We start from the raw sequence: 22404 nt of genomic DNA on the forward strand, positions 1-22404 counted from the left end.
GCTACTGACTGACAAGCAGCCGGAGCTCGGTCACAGGCCGTCAACTGATTACTGCCTTTTACTATGAAATAACTATTGGTTGCTTTCTATATGTGTGTCCTTACACTATAACTGTGCCCCCAACAATATCTTCTTGTGACTTGGTGCTCTGTCCCATGTGAAATATCCCAGACCATTATGTGACTACAGTTCGAAAGTTTTGGTTCTCCCCAAATTCAGGCTGAAACTTAATCCTCCATGTAACAGTAGTAAGAAGAATGGGCTTTGGAGGTGACAAAGTCATGTGGGATTAGGTGTCCTTGCAAAAGGGCTTAAGGAAGAGGTTCCCCTTTATGTCCTTCCATCCATTTCATCCTACAAGGACAGTGTCTCTTCCCACTGGAGAAAACAGCGGTAAGGACCACTGCAAGGCAGAGATCAGCCCTCACTGCTGCCAGTGCCCTGTGCTTCCCAGGCCACAGAAGTGAGAGAAACGAACCACCCCGGGCTGCAGATCATCCAATTGCTGGTGTTTTGCTATAGGAGGATGAATGAACTATGGAATGTTTTAAACAGGTTACTGTAATTCCTTGGCAGATTTCTGATAATCTAGGCTTTAAACATATGTGTTTAGGTATTTTAAAATTTTCTTTTGTTTGAGATATAGTAGCCAGGTGTTGGGGTACACGTCTGTGAGTCCAGCACTCTGCAGGCTGAGGCAGGAAGATTGCCATGAATGAGTTCAAGGCTAGCCTAAGCTACAAAGTGAGTTTAAGGTCAGCTAGAGCTGCACAGTGAGATTCTGTCTCAAAGAACAAAAAACTAAACTAAACAAAATGAAATATATGTGTGTGTGTGTGTGTGTGTGTGTGTGTGTATGTATCTAGAGTATATGTTAGTGTCTTTTAAAAAAGATTCATGGAAAAATTTACCTATAATTTTTTATACATTAAAAGGAAATTTATGAGCTGGAGATATAGCTCAGCAGCACAAGCATTGCCTGGCAAGCTCAAGGACTTGAGTTCAGTTCCCAGTACTATAAACACACACATACGCACACGCACACATACGCACACACACACACATCAATTAAAATAACAAAAGGAAATTTATGTCAAAAAAGTAAAATTAGCTTTCAATTAGTTTCCTGTATGAAAGATAAGTGATGTGACTATGGGTTTCCATTTCTCTCTGCAGTGTCTTCCAAACTGCAAGTGACCCTTTCAGTCCTGATTTTTTCTTGTATGTCTTAATATAAGAAGAATTTGAATCCTGTTACAGTGACTTGTTTTTTGCATCAGTGTAAAACTAAGCCACAATCCGCCACAATCTGAGCTGTTAACACAATCAACACAGCTTTTGTTTGGAGGACTCCTATCATGAGTAACTAATAAAATGTAGAGTAAACTGCGGCATGATCAGGACCACCAAGTTACATGAAGTTGAAGCAGCAAGCAAAGTTTATTGGAGCCTGGCTGCAGGCAAGACAAGCTCAGCAAAATGACTGGTGTTGGATAGGGAGGAGGGATAGCGGGGAGGAATGGGAAATTCCAGGTCGAGGTCTGCAGAGTTGGGAGTCTGGCTGACGTCCATATCTCGCTAGTGCGGCTGTCTACGGTGGTTGTTGGTTTATTTCCCTCTGCAAGCTCTGTGTCTCTACAGCTGTGGTCAGCAGCTCTGCTTGTCGAATTTTTTCTTCTGTCCAGGTGGAGGTCTGACATTAAGAATCCTTATAAAACTTAGGCAAATGATTAAATTTGAATTTAAAAGTCAGAACGTCCTAATTTCAGGATCTACACCAAAATATCTTTATAGGGCTTAGCATCACTGTTTCTGTGTTATATAACCACTATGGATAGTATCTGCTCAGGCCATATCTGAAGTGCAGAGTTCACATCGTTCTTCTTGATCAGCAGGTCACCGCTTACTTGCCCTAATGAAAACAAAGAACTTGTAATTGAAATACTTGGGAGTAACTCTAGAGTTATTCAGGAAATTTTAGCATATCATGTAAAACAAAACAAAGGCAATGTAACAATCCCCAACATGTGACTTTTATTTGGGAAGATATGCATTTATCTCTTCTAAGACTGTACACTAAGAATGAAGGAAACAGTAACAATAACATCAAAAGATTCGGTGTGGCTGTTTCCTATGATGTTGTATAAAGAATGAGGGAATACATTTGCAAAATGCTACTAGAACAAGAAAGAATGACCAGTTTATCACAAAGAAGAGAGATAAAGCAATGCAACCATATAATAAGCAAAATATTAACGGTGGGAGTAGACACAAAAGGTCATTGTCCTTTAGGAAGTTCTGTGTGTAACAAACTGCTAGATTTACTTGAGTGATGTTTAGATATTACTGTAACATAGTCATCAACATTTCTGAAAAGACAACAACTATCATAGGACTGAAACTCTAGTTCTTCTCTCTGCTTTGACAAAAATATTGCTATAATATACTCTGTCTTTACCCTATTACTTAAGTCATTGAGAATGTATATTGGTATCAACATTGTGAAAAGCTGTATGGGGAGTTTTAAAATTGAAATTGCTATGTGAGATTTAGGCATTTCCCTTTAGGGATATTAGTTTACTTTCTGTAAACAAAATATCAGACTGGATACTACACAAAGAAAAACAACTTTAGCTCACAGTTTTGGAAGCTGAAAGGCCAAGATATCTGTTCAAATTCTGCTGAGTCTCCCTTGGTTGGGTCTCAACATAGCAGAGAAATGGAAGAGGAGCCAGACAGGGTCAGAAGCAGGAAGATACATGGAGAGGCCTGGCCTGATGACAAGCCACTCTCAAGAACAAACGAGGGTCCTGTGAGAAGTGCATTAATTCCGACCACGTGTAGTGTCCCCAAGGCTAAATAAACTTACACTCACCCTCTTGAAGGTGAACCTCTTGAAGGTTCACCACTTTTCAATACTGCCCCAATGGGGACCAACTTTTGGAAGGAGAAATCACATAACCACATTTACACTCGACTGGGGTATTTGCCAAAGGAAATAAACTCAGTCTCCTGAAGAAATATTTTCACTCTTAACGTTGATTTCACCATTATACACAAGAGCCAAGATACAAAAACAAAGTGTGAGTAAAGAAACGTTGCTTATTCAGATCCAGCAGAGTAGACTTCAGTCCTCAAAAAGGAATCCTGCCATTTGTGACAACAGGTATGAACCTTGAATACGTTATGTAAAGTGAAATAAGCAATTCACAAAAATAGATTGTGTGATCTCATGTGTAGATTTTGAAAACATACCCCTTGTGAATCTGGATTCAGAATGGTGATTTCCAGGGAGAACACAGAAAAAATGAGTAAATGTTGATCAAAGGCCACAAAGTTTCAGTTACAGGATGAATATCTTTTGTTATCCTAATTCTAATGCAATGCATAGCACAGTGACAATAGTTAACTACTGTAACTTCCACTTTGTGAATGGCAAACAGAGTTAAGGAAATGTATTTTGGCATGGAGCAAATATGGGGTTAGGTGAGAGCTGAAGCCAGGTAGCCTGAATACAGGATCCGTGCTCATGACTAGGACGCTGTGTTTCCTCTCTGCTAAGATGTGTTTTTGCTCCTTGCTCGCCGCTGTCCTCCAACCTTAAACTCAGGGGTAATATGTGCTAAAGTTCCACATGCAGAACCATCTCACTCTACCAAGTCCCACCACACACGATGTAACACAAGGAAAAACTCCTTACTGACTTATCCAGTTCTGGATATTTCAGTGTATCACAAAGGCATTAAACAGCTTTTGAATTTCATTGTGTTCTAGTTTGTGGGTTTTTCACTGTACTCATTTTCATTGTCTTGCAAATAGTTGAAGCAAATTAATTGCCTCACAAGTCGTGAGACACATGTGATTGGCTGGAAAAGAGAAATTCTACAATGGTATGTATAATATACTCTTGTCTTATCATCCTGTTATATATCTCAATCCATAAAGACTAACTTTAGTAGAGATGGTAATAAAAAGTTTTATAAAAAACTTTAAAATCATTCACAGCAATAACCTTTGTTGCTTAATCATAATCCACAATTTTGGGCTTAACTCATTATATTTGCTGGCTGTTTACATAAAAAAGAAAGCAACTCTTTGATGCTTACAGTTTCCACAGAAATGGTTGATAACATTCTCCACTAGTGCCTGTAGAAAGGGGAGCAACCAGTCTTTTGAATTTGACATGGACACAGCTGCACATGTGGTGTGCGGAGTAATTTGGGAATGGAGCTTGAGCAGTGAGTATAGCATCTTGCATATGCATCTGTCTTAACCGTGCATTCAACACTTGGATATCAGGTTCAGGGTGAGGTGCACCCACCCTACAGAGAGGTGGCAGGGGTAGCCAGGGGTCATGAGGGTGATGCCTGAGCTGAGCCTGGTAGGATGGGTAGAGCTGGGCAGAGTAAGTGGAAAAGTGCACAGCGACGTATGTACTGATGAAATAGTGTAGCATAAAATGGTGATTTAGATTTGATTTAACATTTTATAAAATCTCAAAGCAAAGAAAAATTTACAGTAAGCCATCAGATACGGGTGGGCATAGAAATGAAACCTGCTTTGCATTTATCAGCTGTGATGGTAGAGGTTTGTCCAGCAATGAAAGACTGGATTTTCAGCAAGACTGGGACATGAGCAAAAAACACATAAATTGTTCTTACCGCAGCATTTTGAGGTCATTTTCGCAGTAGCTTGTCTAGCACCCTGGACATCGAGAGGGCCACGCTTGGCATATATTGCCACAGATATGCCAGTAACAAAAATACTTTCTCTGAGATCCATACTTCTTTCAAGTTATTGGCCATGGCAATTAATATCAGCTGCACACAATGACTCGTTGCCATCCGATGAATGGCTATATCTTGCCCAAAAGTCTAAGGAAAGTTTAGAATTGAGGAAATACTGAGAATTTACCCAGAATGGTTCACAGAATTATTAAATCAAGAAGACATGAGAGCTGTCTGCTCATGTGCTTTCCTTAATGGAGCCTAACACTTCTTAAGAGTCCCTTAGATATTAATATGGACTTATGAACTATTATAAAGTGTCAAATGGCCTACAGGAATCCTACACATAGCAGATAAGGTTATCCAGGCTCATGAAAGATGAAAGCGTTTTGGTTTTAATCAGTATTATACCATTTTAAAGTACTAAATGACCATTTTATTATCACGGAAATGATAAGAATCAAGTTATTAAGATTTGCATTTAGCACGTAAAATCCCATCAAAATGAAAAATATAGGGAAAAATAAAAGGAATTTCTTTTTTTCTTTTGTAATTGGGAAGACAGTTCCAAGTCTTTGCTTAGTTATAATTAATAACACATTAATTGTTGGATTTGGTGGGGGTCTGAGACATGGTGACATGTACACAATCAGGGTGGATGTAAACATTCTCTGGGCTACCTTCATTTATCTTTCTCTTGTTCCTTTTCCTCATCCCTTTTTGTTTCCTGTATTAGTCCTTCTACTGTGTTCAGGTCAATATTGTTTTTCAGTTTTCGAATATGAAACAAATCATGTATTGTAATCTGTATCTGGCTTATTTTGTTTAACATAATGGCACCCAGTTTCTTGCATTTTCCTGAAAATGACAGAATCTCATTCTTTATGGTTGAATAATACCCAAAGTTTATTATTTAAAATAAATATATATGCATATATTACATATATATTCCTTTATGCATTCACCTGTTGACCAGCACCCAGCTTGATTCAATTCCATATATTAGCTGTTGTGAACAGTGCCATGATAAGCATGTGCATACAGATTTCTTTTGTATGCTAATTTCATTTTACTCAGATAAACACAAAGGAATTGAATAGGTTGTTCACATGATAGTTGTACAGTAGTATTTGGAGAAATCTCCACCTTCATTTTCATAGTGACTACTAATTCATATTGTCAGGAACAGGGTATAAGTATTCTTTCCCACATCTTCATCCAGAGTTGCTGTTTGGTGTTTTACTCATAATACTCTATATGGCAGGGCTGTCATGGAAGTTATGATTTACAGTCTTTGATGGTTAATCATGTCAAGTATTTTCATATATTTATTGACTGCTTTTACTCTACTTTTGGAGAAGCTGCTGTTCAGCTCATTTGCTCATTTACTAATTGAATTACTCACTATTTTGGTGTTGGCTTTTTGAGTTGTTTGTATGTTCTGGATATTATTTCCCTATTAGATAAATCACTAGAAAAGATCTTCTTCCATTCAGAAGGTTGTCACTTGACTCTGTTCATCATTTCCTGTGCTGCCCAGAAGCTTTTTAATTTCAGATAATTTCATTTGTCCATTCATGCTTTGATTCTCCTGCCTATGTAGCCTGGTTGAGAAATCACTGCCTGTGTCAATACACTGAAAACTTTCTCCTAGATTTCCTTCCAATAGTTTCAGAATTTCAGGTCTTGCATAAGATCTTTGATTCATTTTTTAATTGATGTTTCACCAGGAGAGAGATATGGGCCCAGATTCTATCTTCTTTCTACCTGGGGATGTCTGGTTTGCCACAATAGTTTTGAAAATGCTATGTTTCCACCAACCTGTATCCCCAGCTCCTTTTTTGAGAATCAGATGGATATAGGTACAAAAGTTTATTTTTTCAAGCAATGACAGTCATTGTTTGATTGTTTGATCATCTTTAAGCCTAGATCTTGTAACCTGAACAACTATTTCTACTATAACAATATGCAATATATTAACTAGTGTTGATTTCTTACTGCTTTTTGAAATTCTATATTAATTCTATCCTTTTTTCTGTTTTGCTTTTAAAAATAAAAGTTTATTTTTGAGTCACTTATTCTATTCCATTGCACTATGTGTTTGTTTTTGTGCCAATACCATGATGTTTTAGTTACTAAATCTCTGTAGCATAATTGGAAATCAAGTAATCTGATGCCTCCCATTGCTTCTGTTACTGATTATTGCTTCTGGAATTCAGACTGTTGTGTGCTTACATACGAAGTTTAGGATTATTCTTTCTAATTCTGTGAAGATGGTTAATTGGCATTTGGATGGAGAGAACATCAGACCGCTTGTACACATGCAGTACTATGGCCATAGTAACAATATTAATTCTCCCAACATAAACATGGGAGATCTTTCCATTTTCCATTTTTTCTTCAATTCTTTCTTCAGTGGCTTATAATTTTCATTATAGAAGGCTTCTACCTCTTTGGTTAGAAAAAAGAACAAAAACTGTAATACAGAATTTCAAAACAAAATATTAGGGGATTAATATTTTTTAATATATTGTGCATTGTTATCTTCAAAGTAGTTGTTCAGCTTAAAAGATATAGGCATGAAAACAGTGACCAAACAATCAAACAATGATGGCACAAACTGTTCTTTTGACAAATAGATTAGTAGTATAGTTTTCTATCTTGTGCATGTTATTTTTACATATAATCTTTTCCCTTCTTTCTTTTCTCCTTTCTCCCGTCTCAGTTGTTCTTCCCTTTTGAGCAGTTTTTTCCCTTCCCTTTCACAGTATCTACTGTACATTTTGTATCTTATTTACTCTTTCAGTTTTTTACACTAGGGAGACAAAACAATATTTACACATGCAAGTGTTGTTTATTTCACTTGTGAGTATTGTCTCAATTCGCATCCATTTTCTTTTTGATTTGGCTACTGTATATAGGATTCATTTCCTGAATTCTTTCATAACAAGCTCATTATTAGTGCCAAGAAAAGCTACTGATTTTTGTATGCTTATTTGTATCTTTCTTTCAGGTTTTTCCCATTCAGGCTGATGATGGCCTTGGGATTCTCAAATATAGCTTTTATGATGTTGTGATGTTGTCCTTCTGTACCTGATTTATTCAAAGCAGTTTTTATGAAGTGACCTTAAATTTTCTGAAGGTTTTTTCTATATTTTTTTTTTTTTTTTGACTTTTTCCTTTTTTATCGGTACCGGGGATCGAACTCACAACTGCCTGCTTCCAAGGCAGGTGCTTATGCCGCTGAGCTAAATCCCCAGTCCCCCTTTTCTATATTTATTGATCATGTGGTTTTTATTCTTGATTCTGTTTATAAGCTGTATTATTACATTTATTAGCTTGTATTTGCTGAACCACTCTTGCATCCCCGGAATGCTACCAACCACTCACGGTTTATGACCTTTACAATGTGCTTCTGAAATCAATCTGCAAGCATATTATTAAAGGAATTTGTACTTATATTCTTCAAAGATACTGATCCATAGTTTTCTTTGTTGTTACTGTATCTTTATCAGCTTGTGATAGCAGGTTAATAATGGTGGTGCCAAATGAGTTTGGAAGTATTCTTTTTCTTTCAATTTTATAGAACAGTTTGAGGTGTTCTTTAGAACCTTGGCAAAACTCAGCAGTCAATTAGTACAACCTTGTGTTCGCTTTATTGTGAGATTTTTTATCACTGCTTCAATTTCTTTCCTTGAAACTGATCTAGTTAGGTTATTAACTAGATCCTTTTGGTAGGTCATATGTGCCTAGATATTTTACATTTGCTCTAGGTTTCTCAATTTTGGGGCATATAACATTCATTATATTTCCTAATAATCCTATAGATTTCCATGGAACCTATTTTAGTCTTTATCATATCCAAATATATTTGGGTCTTGTCTCCCTATTTCTTCTTGATATTCTGACTAACAGTTTGGGAACTTAATGTTTCTTTTCAAACAACCATGCATTGTTTAATGGATTCTTTGGGTTGATCTGTTTGTCCCTCTTTAAATTATTTCTCCTCTCATCCTTATTATTTATTTCCTTTTACTCCTTTGGCATTTGATTTGTGTTGGATTTTTAAGATCTTGAGGTGTGTCAATAGGCTAATTATTTGATATTGCTGTTTTTTTATTGTATATTGTGTTTCTATTTTCATTTGATTGTAAGAAATTTTATAATTACCCTTTTAACTGTTCGATGACTCTCTGATCAGTTGATAACATACACAACAATGTTCATGAGTTCAATTTCTATAGTCTGTTTTGGTGTTGATTGGTATGTTCATTCCATTATGAAATGAATACATAAGATGAGGCACATTCTTTAATTTTTTTATATTTGTAAGTCTTGATTTCTGGTCTAAGAAATATGTCATATTTTGGAAAAAGTTCTATGTGCTGGTGAAAAGAAAGTGTATCCTTTATCAGGTGTGTGGAACATTCTTTAGAAGTCTGTTAAGTCCAATTTATCTGTACCACAAATTAATCCTGAAGCTTCTTTATTGAGTTTTGGTTTGCAGGATGTATTTATTAGGGACAGTGAGAGATTAAAGAAAGGCACTCTCATTACTTTGAGTCCTACCTCTTCCTTTAAGTCCTGTCCTACTTATTCAATAAATTAAACCGATGTTCATTATAGTGATATTTACAATCTGCATAACATCTTGCTGGATTGTTTCCTTTATGACTATGTAGTGGATCTCTTTCTTCTATGTTGAGTGATCTTGGCTTGATGTGTTTTGTGGATATGAATTGTGATATTTAATATTAACATCAACTTCTCTGGAGAGAGAGACACCTGAATTAGCAAAGTACACATCTGTGTGTGGCTGAGAGTAAACTTCCAGAGGCATTTGGCATATAGGTGAGCAAATGGAGAAGAATGTAAGTGGCTACATTCAATAGGCTTGTAGTCTGGAAGAATGAAAAGAAGTCAGAACACACTTCAGAGCTGAATTCTGCTTAAACAGGGATGGGTTTGCTGTTGTTACTGCCTTTGATAACAGGCATTAGCATCTTCAACCTTTCAACAGGGAAGCACACCAACAACTCTCCACCTTAGAACCTAGCTACATCTTTGGTTCTTCCCATCCTGAGGCTTCCAGATTCTTGACCAAGAAGCTATGAGATACTCTGGCTTTACAGCATGCATGCAGATGTTGTGAATTCTGTAGCCCTCTGATCTTGTAAGGAAGCTAATACATATCCAATAGATTGTGCTCCTCTATGAACTTTAATGACTACAGAAAATCAGTACTGAAAAGATATAGTCATTGCTGTGACTGTATCTGGTCATCTGGTTCAAAAGCCTTTGGAACTGAGTTACGGGAAGAATTTGGAAATGTTTGGAGAATAGAACTAAGGAAATCCTAGAATGATTTAAGCAGAGCTTAAGATGATCAATTCTATGAGTTCAGGGAATCAAAACATTGGGAACATGGGCTGTAGAGTATGTGCTGATAGGTTTTATATGAGAATGCAGAAACTATTGCTAACTGGACTAGAGACCATGAGTGTAACTTGCTGGCAATAATATGTCTGAATATTAACCATATTCTGAAATTTTGTGGAAGGCTGACTTTCAAAATAATGGACTCTTTTTTTTCTGGAAGAGAAAGATGCAAGAAACTATAATATCCATATTCTGTCATGGATGTAATGCTGGTTTTGTGCAGATTTACATGGAGAATTGTGAGGGAATGTGCACAGTGGAAAGATTTTTTAAAATGTGAAATTTAGACAGAAAAGTAGCATATAGAAACTTGAAGTTAAGGGAAGTGTGACTGAAGAGATCAGTGCCACTAAAATAACAAATACTTTACCCCACAATAAACAAGAAAATGATTTGAGGATATTTTAGGAATTGAACAGTCCATTCAAATAGAATTGAATGCACACTCAAAAGTGTAAATTTGTAAGCTCTGCAAGTACTTTATTTAAAAAGAGACCGTCAAACTCTGGTTACCCAGGGTTGTCTAACAAAAACTTTCTACATGTTCAGCCATCCTTGTCCTCAGAGACTGTCTTCCTTACCTTTCTTTCTCATTGTTGAGACAAAATATTTGACGCCCAAAGTTAGGGAAGAAGAGGTCTATACTGAAAGGTTCTTGCCCTAATGTAAATTACTGTATAATTATGGCAGTGGTCTAACATGGCGAAAGGCCAAAGCGGGAACACTCACCACTTCCTGCTTCTTCAGCCCTAATTGCAACTCCTCTTCCTGTTTGCATGCAAAGAGGATTCCAATCAGCTCCTCACACATCATCAGTATCCACCCCATTGGCCATTTCTGATCAAAGGTTATATAACCCTTTGCCTCTCTGATTCTGGTCAAAGGAGGCAGCCCAACTACCATAGGCTGTGTGCTCCTTTCCACATCCTCAATAAACCTGTTCTTTTCTTTTTGTACATTTTGCTTCTTTATTGCACCAGAAAACTCTAACATTTTTGATCCCTTGAGACTCAGATGGCAGAATGCATTAGCTACTGGGAATCACTTCTAGTTAGAGTCCCCCTGCTTATGAAGTTTTTTCCTTCCTCCAGGACCTGTTATTTGCCACTGCTAATCTGCATGCAACACCAAATCTCTTCATTCATTACAGGTGAGCTGCCATCAGAGGTTTTCTGTTTCTGTTACTAAAATTCTCAAGCTTATATCAGAAAACCTATCCCTTACCATCCCTGGACAGAAAATAACAGTTTTCACATTACTTGGCAAGCACAGCTCTAGGCAAAACTGTTACCCACTTGTTCTCTGGGACCCCACCCCGCACTTTCAGTGATGCCTGATGTGGCTGGGGATTTAGCTCAGCGGCATAAGCGCCTGCCTTGCAAGCAGGCAGTTGTGAGTTCGATCCCTGGTACCGATAAAAAATGAAAAAGACAAAAAAAAAAAAAAAAAAAGAGAGAGAGAATGGGTGTTGGGACCTTCCATGTCACACTTTCAAGACAGGTGATGACTTCTTTTGATAAGTGTGATAGATCTAGGACAGCTTTCATGTTCCTTTGTCAGGGGAGCTAAAGCTCTTACATCTCAAGGCAAAGTTGTTTTCTTAGCTCACTTATAATTCAATCCCAGGTACCATTTCTTGTCCCCAGTAAAACACACCTCTGGAGTGCCTGGTTCATAACCTTAGTGCTCTTGTCCTCAAGAAGGCTGTAAAAACCAAAAAGCTGATCTTTTATTTATACATTTGTCATAACAGCCGCAAGTTGGCAAAAACACCTTTATTTTTAGGCCTGTTTCACTTTGAAGGCATGTCCTTTTTTCATTTTACTTCTGGCTCACTCTACTCCACTAAGATCTCTCCCTTCCTCTCCGCTGAACCCCTAAGATGATGTACCTCCTGTCTTTACTGCTCCTCCTCCATTTCTCCAAGTCCAGAACCTTTGGCCTTTTCAACCACAGGTCTCTGAGCCACCCGTTTCATTCTCTTCCCTTTCCTCACCCCAGCAGTCTCTAACTCTCCCTTTACTTCCTCTCCTAAATCTCAGACACCTCAACCTGAGCCATTTATCCCCTCAGACAGGCCTTCTTCTTTTTTCCCCTCTGCTCCTGCATTATCATTCTCCCCACCACCTCACTATACTTGGTCTCACATGTTTCAGCCACCTAGTAGGCCACATTGTATTTGACCATCACCTTGCAATTCCATACCACATAGTTCTCAGCAGCCATCTTGCTACAGCTCATATGGAGGGCAGCTACCATCTTGCGGTCCTCTACCACATGACAGTGTGCCACCATCTTGTAACAGGTCACAGAGTAAATGACTGCCATCTTGTGGTCCCTTATCATGGGATCAGCAGCAGCCATCTTGTTGCAGATCACATGATGACGAGTCTCCATCTTGTGCTTCCCTCTTACTTGGTGATGAGTGGCCATTTTGTGGTGGATCACCTGGTAACTGCCCACAGATGCCTGCTGGATGATTGACTGCTCAGAAGATTCTCACTCCATAGCCTCTCAGCCTCAACCCAGGTTTCCCCTTTGGAAACAGGCTGGTCCTGAGGAACTAGTTCATATTCGTGTTCCTTATTCCCTTGCTGACGTATCTCAGAGTAATCATAAATTAGACTCCTTTTCTGCTATTCTTAGTTCAAGAGATCTCTATTAATTAGCCTACAAAAAAGTTCACACTAGTCTATTTACTGTAGTTCAAATTGGCCAAAAATATATGAGTGCACTCTGATTTTGAAAGATGTTTGTCAGTCTGTCTGTATATCTATTGTCTGTTTGTCCAGTCTGTTTATATTGTGCAGATCATCTGTCCATGTTAATCTATTTGTTTGCTCTGTAAATAGCTATTCCTTTTTATTTGAACTCAACAATCTTTTCTCTTTAATTTTTTTTTCATTTTCAGATCATTTAATCAAAGTTTATTTGGGCTATAGATTTATAGGTTGCCAGCTGGTCAAAATGATGCTAAAACTGGTCAAACAATATTCCTTGGGGTGAAGAGAGACTGGAAAAGACTTCAATTGTTGAATAAGAAAGTGCCTACCTGGTAACTTTAACCAGCTCTTATTCATTTATCAGAAGCCCCAATAATCTCCATAGCCTTATGGGAGACACCCCAACTAAAGTTCATATAGCTAAGACAATTCATTTTTGCTTATGGTATAGTTATGCCTTCAAATATAAAATTGGGATTGTTTATGATGATAAACATTTTCTTTCAGATCCTGACATCTGCTTTTTTTCTTGTGCTCCAGCCAGGAGATTCAAGTCAAACCAACATGAGGTCACTAGTCAAATGATAATTTTTAAATAAAAATTTATGTAATGTACATGTTATATATGTGCCACTATACTTAGTGATGCTTAAATATTGAACAGTCCAAACAATGTCACAAATTTCTTCAATGATATCCTATTAAAAGATATGTGTCACAAAATGTCATCTCAAATGTTAAAACACCCATGGTTAACAGAAAATAGAAGTTCCGTTAAATGTTACGCTTACTGCTTTACTAAACTATACTATTATCAATCTTTTCTGGATGTTCAACAACTAAAACTTAGAGATAGTTATAAATTCCTTTTAGATTCCTTTTACTGGGATCTACCAGATCTCTCTCCTGCCAAAAAGGTTATATAGTGCATACTGAGACGATAATTAACTGTACTCAACAGGGCTTAAATGACACCATAGCTGGTCTCTCTCCTAAGTAAAAAAGATAAAATTAATAAAACAAACCATCCTCCAAAATCAGATGGCAGTAGGAATTCTAACAGCACAGGAGGTACTTATGCAATTGTAAAAACTAGGGATGTGTGTATGACAAATCAATGACATGCCAGTTTCTAAAATTCCCTGGACTTTATCCTTAATCTCCTTATGGGAAGCCATTAGCAAAACTATACTCATAATTGTCCTGTTGATTCTATTATTTGGTTCCTACATACTTAATTGATTCTTTGCCTTTGTCTCCTCTAGACTTGCAGCTATACACCTACCCAAGATGAAAATGCCTGCTGTCCACTGACGGCCACTAATTAAAAGCTCTGCAGAGTATCCCTGAATACCACTTGACTTCAAATCCCTTCAGCCTGAAGAAGCCAGATCAGTCATCACCTATTACCCTCATGGCAGTTTGGGTTACTTCTTCAGTGAAAAAAATGCTACAGGCAGCTGAGTCAGTTAAAAAATATTATAGGCAGTCAGACAGGGCTATGGCCTCAAGGGAGCCAGCATAGAGGACCAGATGTCTTGTGACTTTGGAAGAGACAGATGCCTAGATCCCCAAACAAAAGGCTAAACTTGGGCCTCAAATCTCACAGGGAGACCTTCTTAATATGGCTTTTCATGTTTCCAACAACAGAGATAAAACTCAAAAGGAGGAAAAATAATAATCTTTTAGCAGTGGCACTTGGAGCTCTAAGACAGGTAAACCAAAGCAGGGCAGAGTTGCCTGAGCCCCTCCCGTATCATGCTTCAATTGCAACAAGGAAAAACACTGGATGCGAGAATGCCCTTTCTGCAATCTCAAGGGCCACTGGAAGAGTGACTGTCCCAGCCACCAGAGAGCAGGTAAGCCATCCTCTAACTCCTTGCTCAAACAGGAGATCTTGTCACCACTAGACTCATCACTGACTGATCTACTTGGACTTGCTGCTGAAGACTGATGGGGCTCGCAGCCCACAGCCCCTGCTAAGGTATCCTTCTCAGAACCTCATGTCTCACTGGAGGTCTCAGGTAAGACATTCTCTGTACTTGTAGACACGGAGGCCATATATAGTGTTTTTAAGCCATTATATTAAATCCTCAGTCTCTGTAGTGGGTTGAAAGCCAACCTACGCAGCCTCTTCAAACAGGGCCCATTCCATGCAGGCTCCAAATTGTCTGAGACCCACAGCTTTCTGGTAATTCCAACATATCCTATAATGCCTTTAGGTAGGAATCTTCTCCAAAAGCTTAACTTCTCCTTTACTTTCTCCCTCCCCACAGCTCCCATCCTCCAAACACCACCAAAGTGCTGCAAAGTCCCTTCCTCTTCCTTCTTCCCTTGTTGATCCCATAATTTGAAACACCTCCAACCCCACCCAGGCTACTGATGCTATGCCTGTTTAAATTTGTCTCAGGGATCCTTCAATTTTTTCCTTGCATTCCCCAATATCATATAGCTCCCAAACACTTTACAGGGACTTAAACCTCTAATTAAGCATCTTATAGACAATGGTTTTCTTAAACCTCCCCATTTACCCTACAACACTCTCATTCTCCTGATACTGAAGACGTTTGGGTCCTATCACCTGGTACAAGACCTTAGGGTAACCAATGACTCGGTTACCCCAGTTCACCCAGTGGTGCTAAACCCTTACACCATACTCCCTCTCTATCCCTTCCTCTACCACTCACTTTACAGTCCTAGGTCTTAAAGATGCCTTTTTTACTATCCATCTATACCCTGATTGTCAGGATTCTTTTGTGTTTATGTTGACTGACTCAGACACCCTCAGGTCTCAACAACTTATTCATACCTGTCATGTCTGTGTTAGAACCTCAATTCAGGGACTCAAACCATGTCCTTCCCCCTTTTCTACTCATCAATTTCATAAACACATCCCTGGTCAGGACTGGCAGATAGATTTTGCATATATGCCCTGCCACAAAACTTTCAAATATCTTCTTATCTTTGTCTGTACTTTTTCAGGATGGATAAAAGCCTTTCCCACAACCAGGGAGACTACTTGTGAAAGACTCAGTTCAAAAAAATAATTCCAAGGTTTAGTCTACTTCAGAGTATCCAGTTAGATAAGGGCCCAACCTTTATTCCTCAGATCCCTCATCAGAACTACAGCTAAAATGGAATGGCCCCTACCTGGTCTTCCTTAGAACTTCAACAGTAGTCAAGATTGCCGGACTGTTGTCCTTGTTCCATGTGACTCAAACTAAGCTGTGCCTTCCTAACCCTGGCTCTCCTGACTCTACACCCCTTAGTGGTCATCTCATCTCTTATCTCACCAAGGTCGCACAGCCACAACTTTCAGGCTAGGTCATGTTTTGTTAACCTGTTTGGCTCCTAATCCCTTACATTCTGAACATGAGAGCCCTCTGGGTCTAGGATCTCATCTCACTTACAGCAGTGCAGCCACAGCCCTACCCAACCTTAGTTTATAATTTCCCAAGTATGATTCAACTGTCAGGCCTTACTTTTCTCATGCTTCCCATTCTCTCCAGCTCAACCCCTAGACCAAGGACAAGTCCTACCTACACTTTAATCCTTTCAGATGGGGGAAAAATTACCTCTCATAACTCCACCCTTCCCAACTCCATGCTTGTTTTTTAGATTCTTCCTCACCATGGCCCCGATGGAACGACACATTCAGATCGAGGGCACTTTTCCTTCTACCACGCGTAGGCCATCTAATTATGATAGTGACCTGCCTCCTCATAGCACCTTGTGTTTTTTATTTCTCCAATCTAGGATGTGAGCATTTTCCCAACAAGAAACTTCTTGTCCTGGCTGGTAGCAGCTTTTACATGGGCTTCAACCATCATCTGTCAACTTCTTAGACCCCAAAATGACACTCCCACCCAGCAAGAAGTAGTAAGAGAGACAGTACAAAGATAGGAACGAAAGGTTCTTGCCCTGATATGAATTACTGTACAATTATGGTGGTGGTCTAACATGGTGGAAGGCCAAAGCAGGAACACTGATCACTTCTTTCTTCAGCCCTAATTGCAACTCCCCTTCCTCTTTGTGCACAAAGAGAATTCCAATCAGTTCCTCACCCATCATCAATATTTGCCCTGTTTGTCACTTCCAATCAGAGGTCATATAATCTTCTACTTCTCTGTATCCAGTTGAAGGAGACAGCCCAACTACCATGGGTTGTGCACTCCTTTCCACATCCTCAATCAACCTGTTCTTTTCTTTTTGTACATTTTGCTTCTCCATGGTGCCAGAAAACTCTAACATATTTCTTATTATTTTTGGAGGTTTCAGTGCATACTCAGTTGGCTCCAAGGCAGCATGGCACAGCAAGGTAGCCATTCATTCATGGCTCCTGCAAACAGCAAAAGCAAAAGAACAAGACACACCTTCTTTGCACCATTACATCATATAATAGCTCCACCCGTAGGTGGATGGAACACACACATCACCAATCCTAGCACTAGACAAAAAACTGATCACAAACACTAGATTCAGCTGCATCCATATCACATGAGGCTGGGTGTGGGGGAAGAATATATAATCTATAACCTTCTCCCTCTGGCTCCCCCAGACTCATGCATATCCTTTAGTCCATCTCCAAGAATTGCCAAAGTCCTAACAGGTTCAGTATTGCTGAAAATCCCAAGTCCCAAATCTCCTCCAAGATCTATGGCAAACTTTTAACTGCAACCTGCTGTACAAATGAAACCAGGTTAAACATTTCTTAAATGCAAAGGAACAAGATAAACATTACCATTCCAAAAGTTACAAACAGGGCAATACCAAATATTAGAACCAAAACAAGTCTAAAATCCAGCAGGGCAAACATTAAGCCCTCGAGGTCCATGCTCTACATCTGAAGTAATCTGGCTGTAAGTGCCAAAAAGCTTGGGTGATTCCACTCCACAGAGCTTCCAGGATTTCAGCTCCTGCAGCTTCCCTGTTAAGGCCCCTCTGCTCAGCTTTTGCAAACTTTCCTTGGATTATCCAAGTTCCTGGATTTTTCAAACTTCTGGATCTCCAGTGCACCTTTGGCTTCACCCTTACATCTTTACATATTGCCCTCTCAAGGGCACACTGTTTGCCCTCCCAGGCCTTTTGCAATTGGGGTGGAAGCTGGCTTACCCTGAGAACTTGTGCATTTCCTTGCACCTAAAACCAGTACCATGTGGATGCTGCCAAGATCTGCTGCCAGCCATAGCAGTAGCCAGGCTTTTCTCTCTCTTGGCTGCAGGAGTTGACTGCCTGGGTCACTGAGCTCTCTGAACCTGAATGTGAGGAAAACCTTCTCTCTCCTGCCACCAGTCTGGAATATGATGTGGTTGCCACCATTTTGTCACTACTCTGGAATGAGGCACTCTGCAACTCCTCTAAGTGAAGTCTTTCACTTTTGACAGTTTGAGGCTGCAAATGGTGAAGACTTGCTGCCCAGGATGGCCCCAGGCCATCTCTTTTATTTCTCTGTTCCTTCTCAGCAATAAAAGTTTTGGCTCTGTCTTTATGGTCCACAGCTTTACTGGAGTTTTTCTTTTGGCCAAACTCACAATGTTTTAAATTATCCTGCTGGGCTCTTTGCTCCTGTTTTGCAACATATATCTGGCTGAAACCTCCAACAACAACCATGCCACCAACTCCATTTTCAACTGCCTTGAAATTTCCTTTGCCAGATTAATCAGCCCATCACTCTTAATCTCAGACTTAGGCAAAGTCTCTGGGCACAAGCAAAATGCAGACAAACTTTTTGTCAAGCCATAACACACATCATGTGGGACTCAATAACCAATGTGATCCTTCTTTCCAACCAAGACTGGTCTTCATTGGCAGGCTTTTTATACACCTTCTGGTCTCCCGAGATCTGACCAGAATTTCCTCTACAGAGCAGCGTAAACTGTTCCAGTCACCCAATCATTCAGGTGGCATCTTATGGCTGCTACAAACAGCAAAAGTAAAAACAAAAGAGCAAGACATGCCTTTTTCCTGCCTTTACATGAAACCATTGCTCCACCCCGGGGTGAGTAGAACGCTCACATTATCAATGCTAGTGCTAGGCAACAAACTAATCACAAACGCCAGATTCAACTGCATCCATACTACATGAGGCCTGGGAGAGGGGGAATGAAATATTTAATCCATAACAGAGGCCAATGTGCCTGTTGTGAAAGGAGTATTTACTCTTTCTCACACTGATGGGAGACCTTGGAATCATCCACATCATGCTGGTTTTATATGCATGCAGAATTCAAGAGTTATGAGATTTTGGAAGTTTCCACTTAGAATTTCAAAGGAAGGGGTGGGAGGCCAGGCAATATTTATCAGGGTTGGAGTCCATGATGAGAGACACAGAGAATGTGGTGCATTACACTGTGGAAGAGAGGCCAAATTTGTGTATATGACCCCAGGTTTAGAGATGCTGGAAATGGAGAACATGTGCTACAGAAAGCTCAAGAAACAAGCAAAGACAGTCAATGACAGAACTGCAACCCAAAAAAACCACCAAAGCACTTTGGAATACACATCCTGCCATCATGTGCCCCTTTCTATCTCTGTGCTTCCTCTGTGCTTCCTTTCTAGTCCTGTCTTCTTCCCTTTTGAGAGAGGTATGTGAACCCTGTGCCAATGTATCCTAAGAGTACAGAATTTGCTTTCAATTTCTGCAGTGGATCACAGATAAGAGTTTGCTTTGAATTTGAGAGGAGATTTGGACTTGGACTTTCAGTACTCTTGGAGATGGACTGAATGCACTTTGAATAATGAGATGTACAGTAACATTCAGGATGAAATGTTGTTCGCATCAAACATCTCTCATAAAAGGCTCAAATATTTAGGGTATGACTTTTGGAATGTGGCTATCATGGTTCCAATCTCATCAGAGTACTAAGTATTTGATGAATTTCATGATTGGATGAGCTATTAGGAGGTGAGAAATAGTTGGAGGGAAAAGATCACTGCAGGTATGACTCTGATGTAATATACTGTCCTTAGTCATTCTCTCTGCCTGGCTTTTGTTCTGTTTTCTGATTTTCAGCAGCCCTGAGATGAGAAGGTTCCCTCCATATTAATCTGCCTTGGAGCCATTCATGCATGGACTTCAATATCTGAAACCTTGAGACAAAATAATCTTTTGTTCTTTTAAATTGTCTATGTCTGGTATTTTGCCCCAGAAACAGAAAGCTCTTATCTCAGTATAGGTGCTCCTGTGTGCTTTCAGATTCCTCTGCCTTGAATTACCATTTTTGGTAATTTCACCTTTAGTCTCTACATGTCCAAACTAGTATGGTGAATTTCTGGCAGGCAACAACTGTGGGGTTTGTATTTTCATCCAATCAGCTACTCTGAATTTTTATAATTAAAGGAAATAACATTTACAGTTGGTGTTATTAAAAAACTAATGTGATTTTATCTTGCTTCTGGTTGTTTTATATAAGGTATGGTCACATCTTATTTTAGAGGGGTGATGTTTCCTAAATTAATCACATTAGATTCTTTTCTAATTCTAATTTTTCTACTCCTATACTGAGTCTTGTTCTTTTCAAGATTTCACGATTGTTTTCTTGCTTCTTTCTAGGGGATTCTTTTCAATATGTTCTATAATGCTTAGTTTTACAAATGTTTTTATTTTGAAAATGAAACAAAGTATAAAAATTGTAACAGAATTTCAAAAAATAGAAGGAAATTGACCTAGTTAATATATTGCATATTGTTATCTTAAAAGTACTTGTTCAGATTACAAGATTTAGGCATAAAAATGATCAAACAATCAAACATAATGTTGGTTTTGTGGTCATGAATTCTTTAACTTATGCTTATCTTGATAGGTCTTTATTTCTCCTCTGATTACACCTGACAAAACTGCTCAATATAATAATCTAGGTTGCAGTTACTTAACTTCAGAATTTGATAAACCTCACTCTATGCTTCCTAGTCTTAAGAGCTTCTGCTGAGAAACGTATCAATATTTTCATGGGCTTAATATAAGTGATGGAGTGCTTTTCTCTTGTATCTTTAAATAGTCGGCCTTTGCTCTGAATGTAGTGAAGATTTACTGGGATACATGGTAAAGAAATTGTTTCCTAGTTGTGTGTATTTGGAGTTGCAAAAGCCTTCTGTAGCTGGCTGTTCACTTCTTTCAAAAATGTAAAATTTCTGCTATTACTTAGAATTTTTATGCTTTTAACCTTTGACTCAAAACTCTTGTCAGTTTTGATCGTATATATACATTTCTGCTTTTAATGGCATCCTATAGATCTACGTTCTGTTCTTTTTTAAAAAAATTTGGTTTTTTGGGGCTGGGGATTTAGCTCAGTGGCATAAACACCTGCCTTTAAGCAGGTGGTTGTGAGTTCAATCCCTGATACCGATAAAAAAAAAAAGTATAAAAAATTTGGTTTTTTACAGTTTGAATGTGATATTGTATCCTCCTGTTTTAGTTTGTGTTCCTTTCCTGATTCACTCACAGTTTGTTAGAATTCTTTTCCTGTGATACATTGAGCTTTACATCTTCATTCCTGTTTGATCCTTTCTCTGCATCTCTATCTCCTTACTAAATTGATCTTTCAAGGATTTTTAAGCCATTAGCTACTTATTTTTATTCTTCTTTATTTAATTAGTAATTTAAAACCCTTCTTTTGAATTTTTGTCCAAGTTTTAATCTGCCTTATTGTTTTCAATTCAGATATCAGAGAGTATCTTCCTGTGTTTCATACTTCCTGTGTTTCTATCTTGAGATGTGTGCATTTGTTGGATAGATATTTATTCTATTTTTATGTGTGAAACTTCTTAGTGGGAAGCCTTCTTCTGACAGTGTAGAGTGGGACACCAGTTAGTTATGTAGTCGAAAGACTGATTCTAAATAAACTTTATAGTGTAGTTTCCCTAGAGGCATCTTCGTTTGTGACAAGTAGGCTTAGGTATGAATATTATGATGGACTTTCTTTGATGTTGGGTCAGGAAGGTGTGTTCTAAACTGTGCAGTATATTCCTCAGAGCTTCAGTGTCCATAACAGTTGTGTTATTTCGGTCTGCTGTTATCAAGGAGGTTATATGTCCAGAAGGAAGAAGTTACAGCGCTGCCAGTCATACCCTTCTGGGATCAGGTCAAATGCTGGGAACAGCTATCTCCCTGTTCTTTAATTTGAGATACCAGCCAAGGTTCAAGTGGAGATGGACTGAAGATGGAGGAAGACAAAACTCTTCTCAGTGGGATGGCATGTACCACCAGAGCAAAGCACCCCACTCACACGCTGGGAGTGCTGTGTTCCATACCTGGCATCCTGTGCTTGCGGTGTCAGATTCCACCCCCCTAGCTGAATAGTTGGTATTGAAGTTGTGAACTGGTTTGTACTTTTGTCAGTTACCACTCCATTTTTCCGCTTAGGTTTCTCATTAGTTTTTTGTTCCAAGAGCTCTCTTTCTCACTTTCACTTCAGAATAGTTTTCCTTGATGTCCTGACTTGCTTACAGGTACTTGATATATTGTTATGCCAGGTTTTCAAAGGAATTTCTTAATTTAAAAAAATGTCTGTCACCTG

The 22404-nt window shown here is 38.8% G+C and overlaps 1 protein-coding gene across 1 annotated transcript in view; it reads right to left on the bottom strand.

The window, feature by feature from the left end:
- LOC100734545 (dehydrogenase/reductase SDR family member 7-like) overlaps positions 1-22404 on the bottom strand; it is a 66857-nt gene that overhangs the window by 10062 nt on the left and 34391 nt on the right. Inside the window, exon 6 of the mRNA XM_063240808.1 lies at positions 4662-4874. Coding sequence (XP_063096878.1) covers positions 4677-4874 — 198 coding nt within the window. The 3' untranslated portion in view covers positions 4662-4676. The remainder of the gene's footprint in view (positions 1-4661; positions 4875-22404) is intronic.

The sequence above is a fragment of the Cavia porcellus genome, unplaced genomic scaffold (genome assembly GCF_034190915.1).
Source record: "Cavia porcellus strain 051 isolate PalLab524CR breed Dunkin Hartley unplaced genomic scaffold, mCavPor4.1 scaffold_31, whole genome shotgun sequence".
In the NCBI taxonomy this organism is placed as follows: domain Eukaryota; kingdom Metazoa; phylum Chordata; class Mammalia; order Rodentia; family Caviidae; genus Cavia; species Cavia porcellus.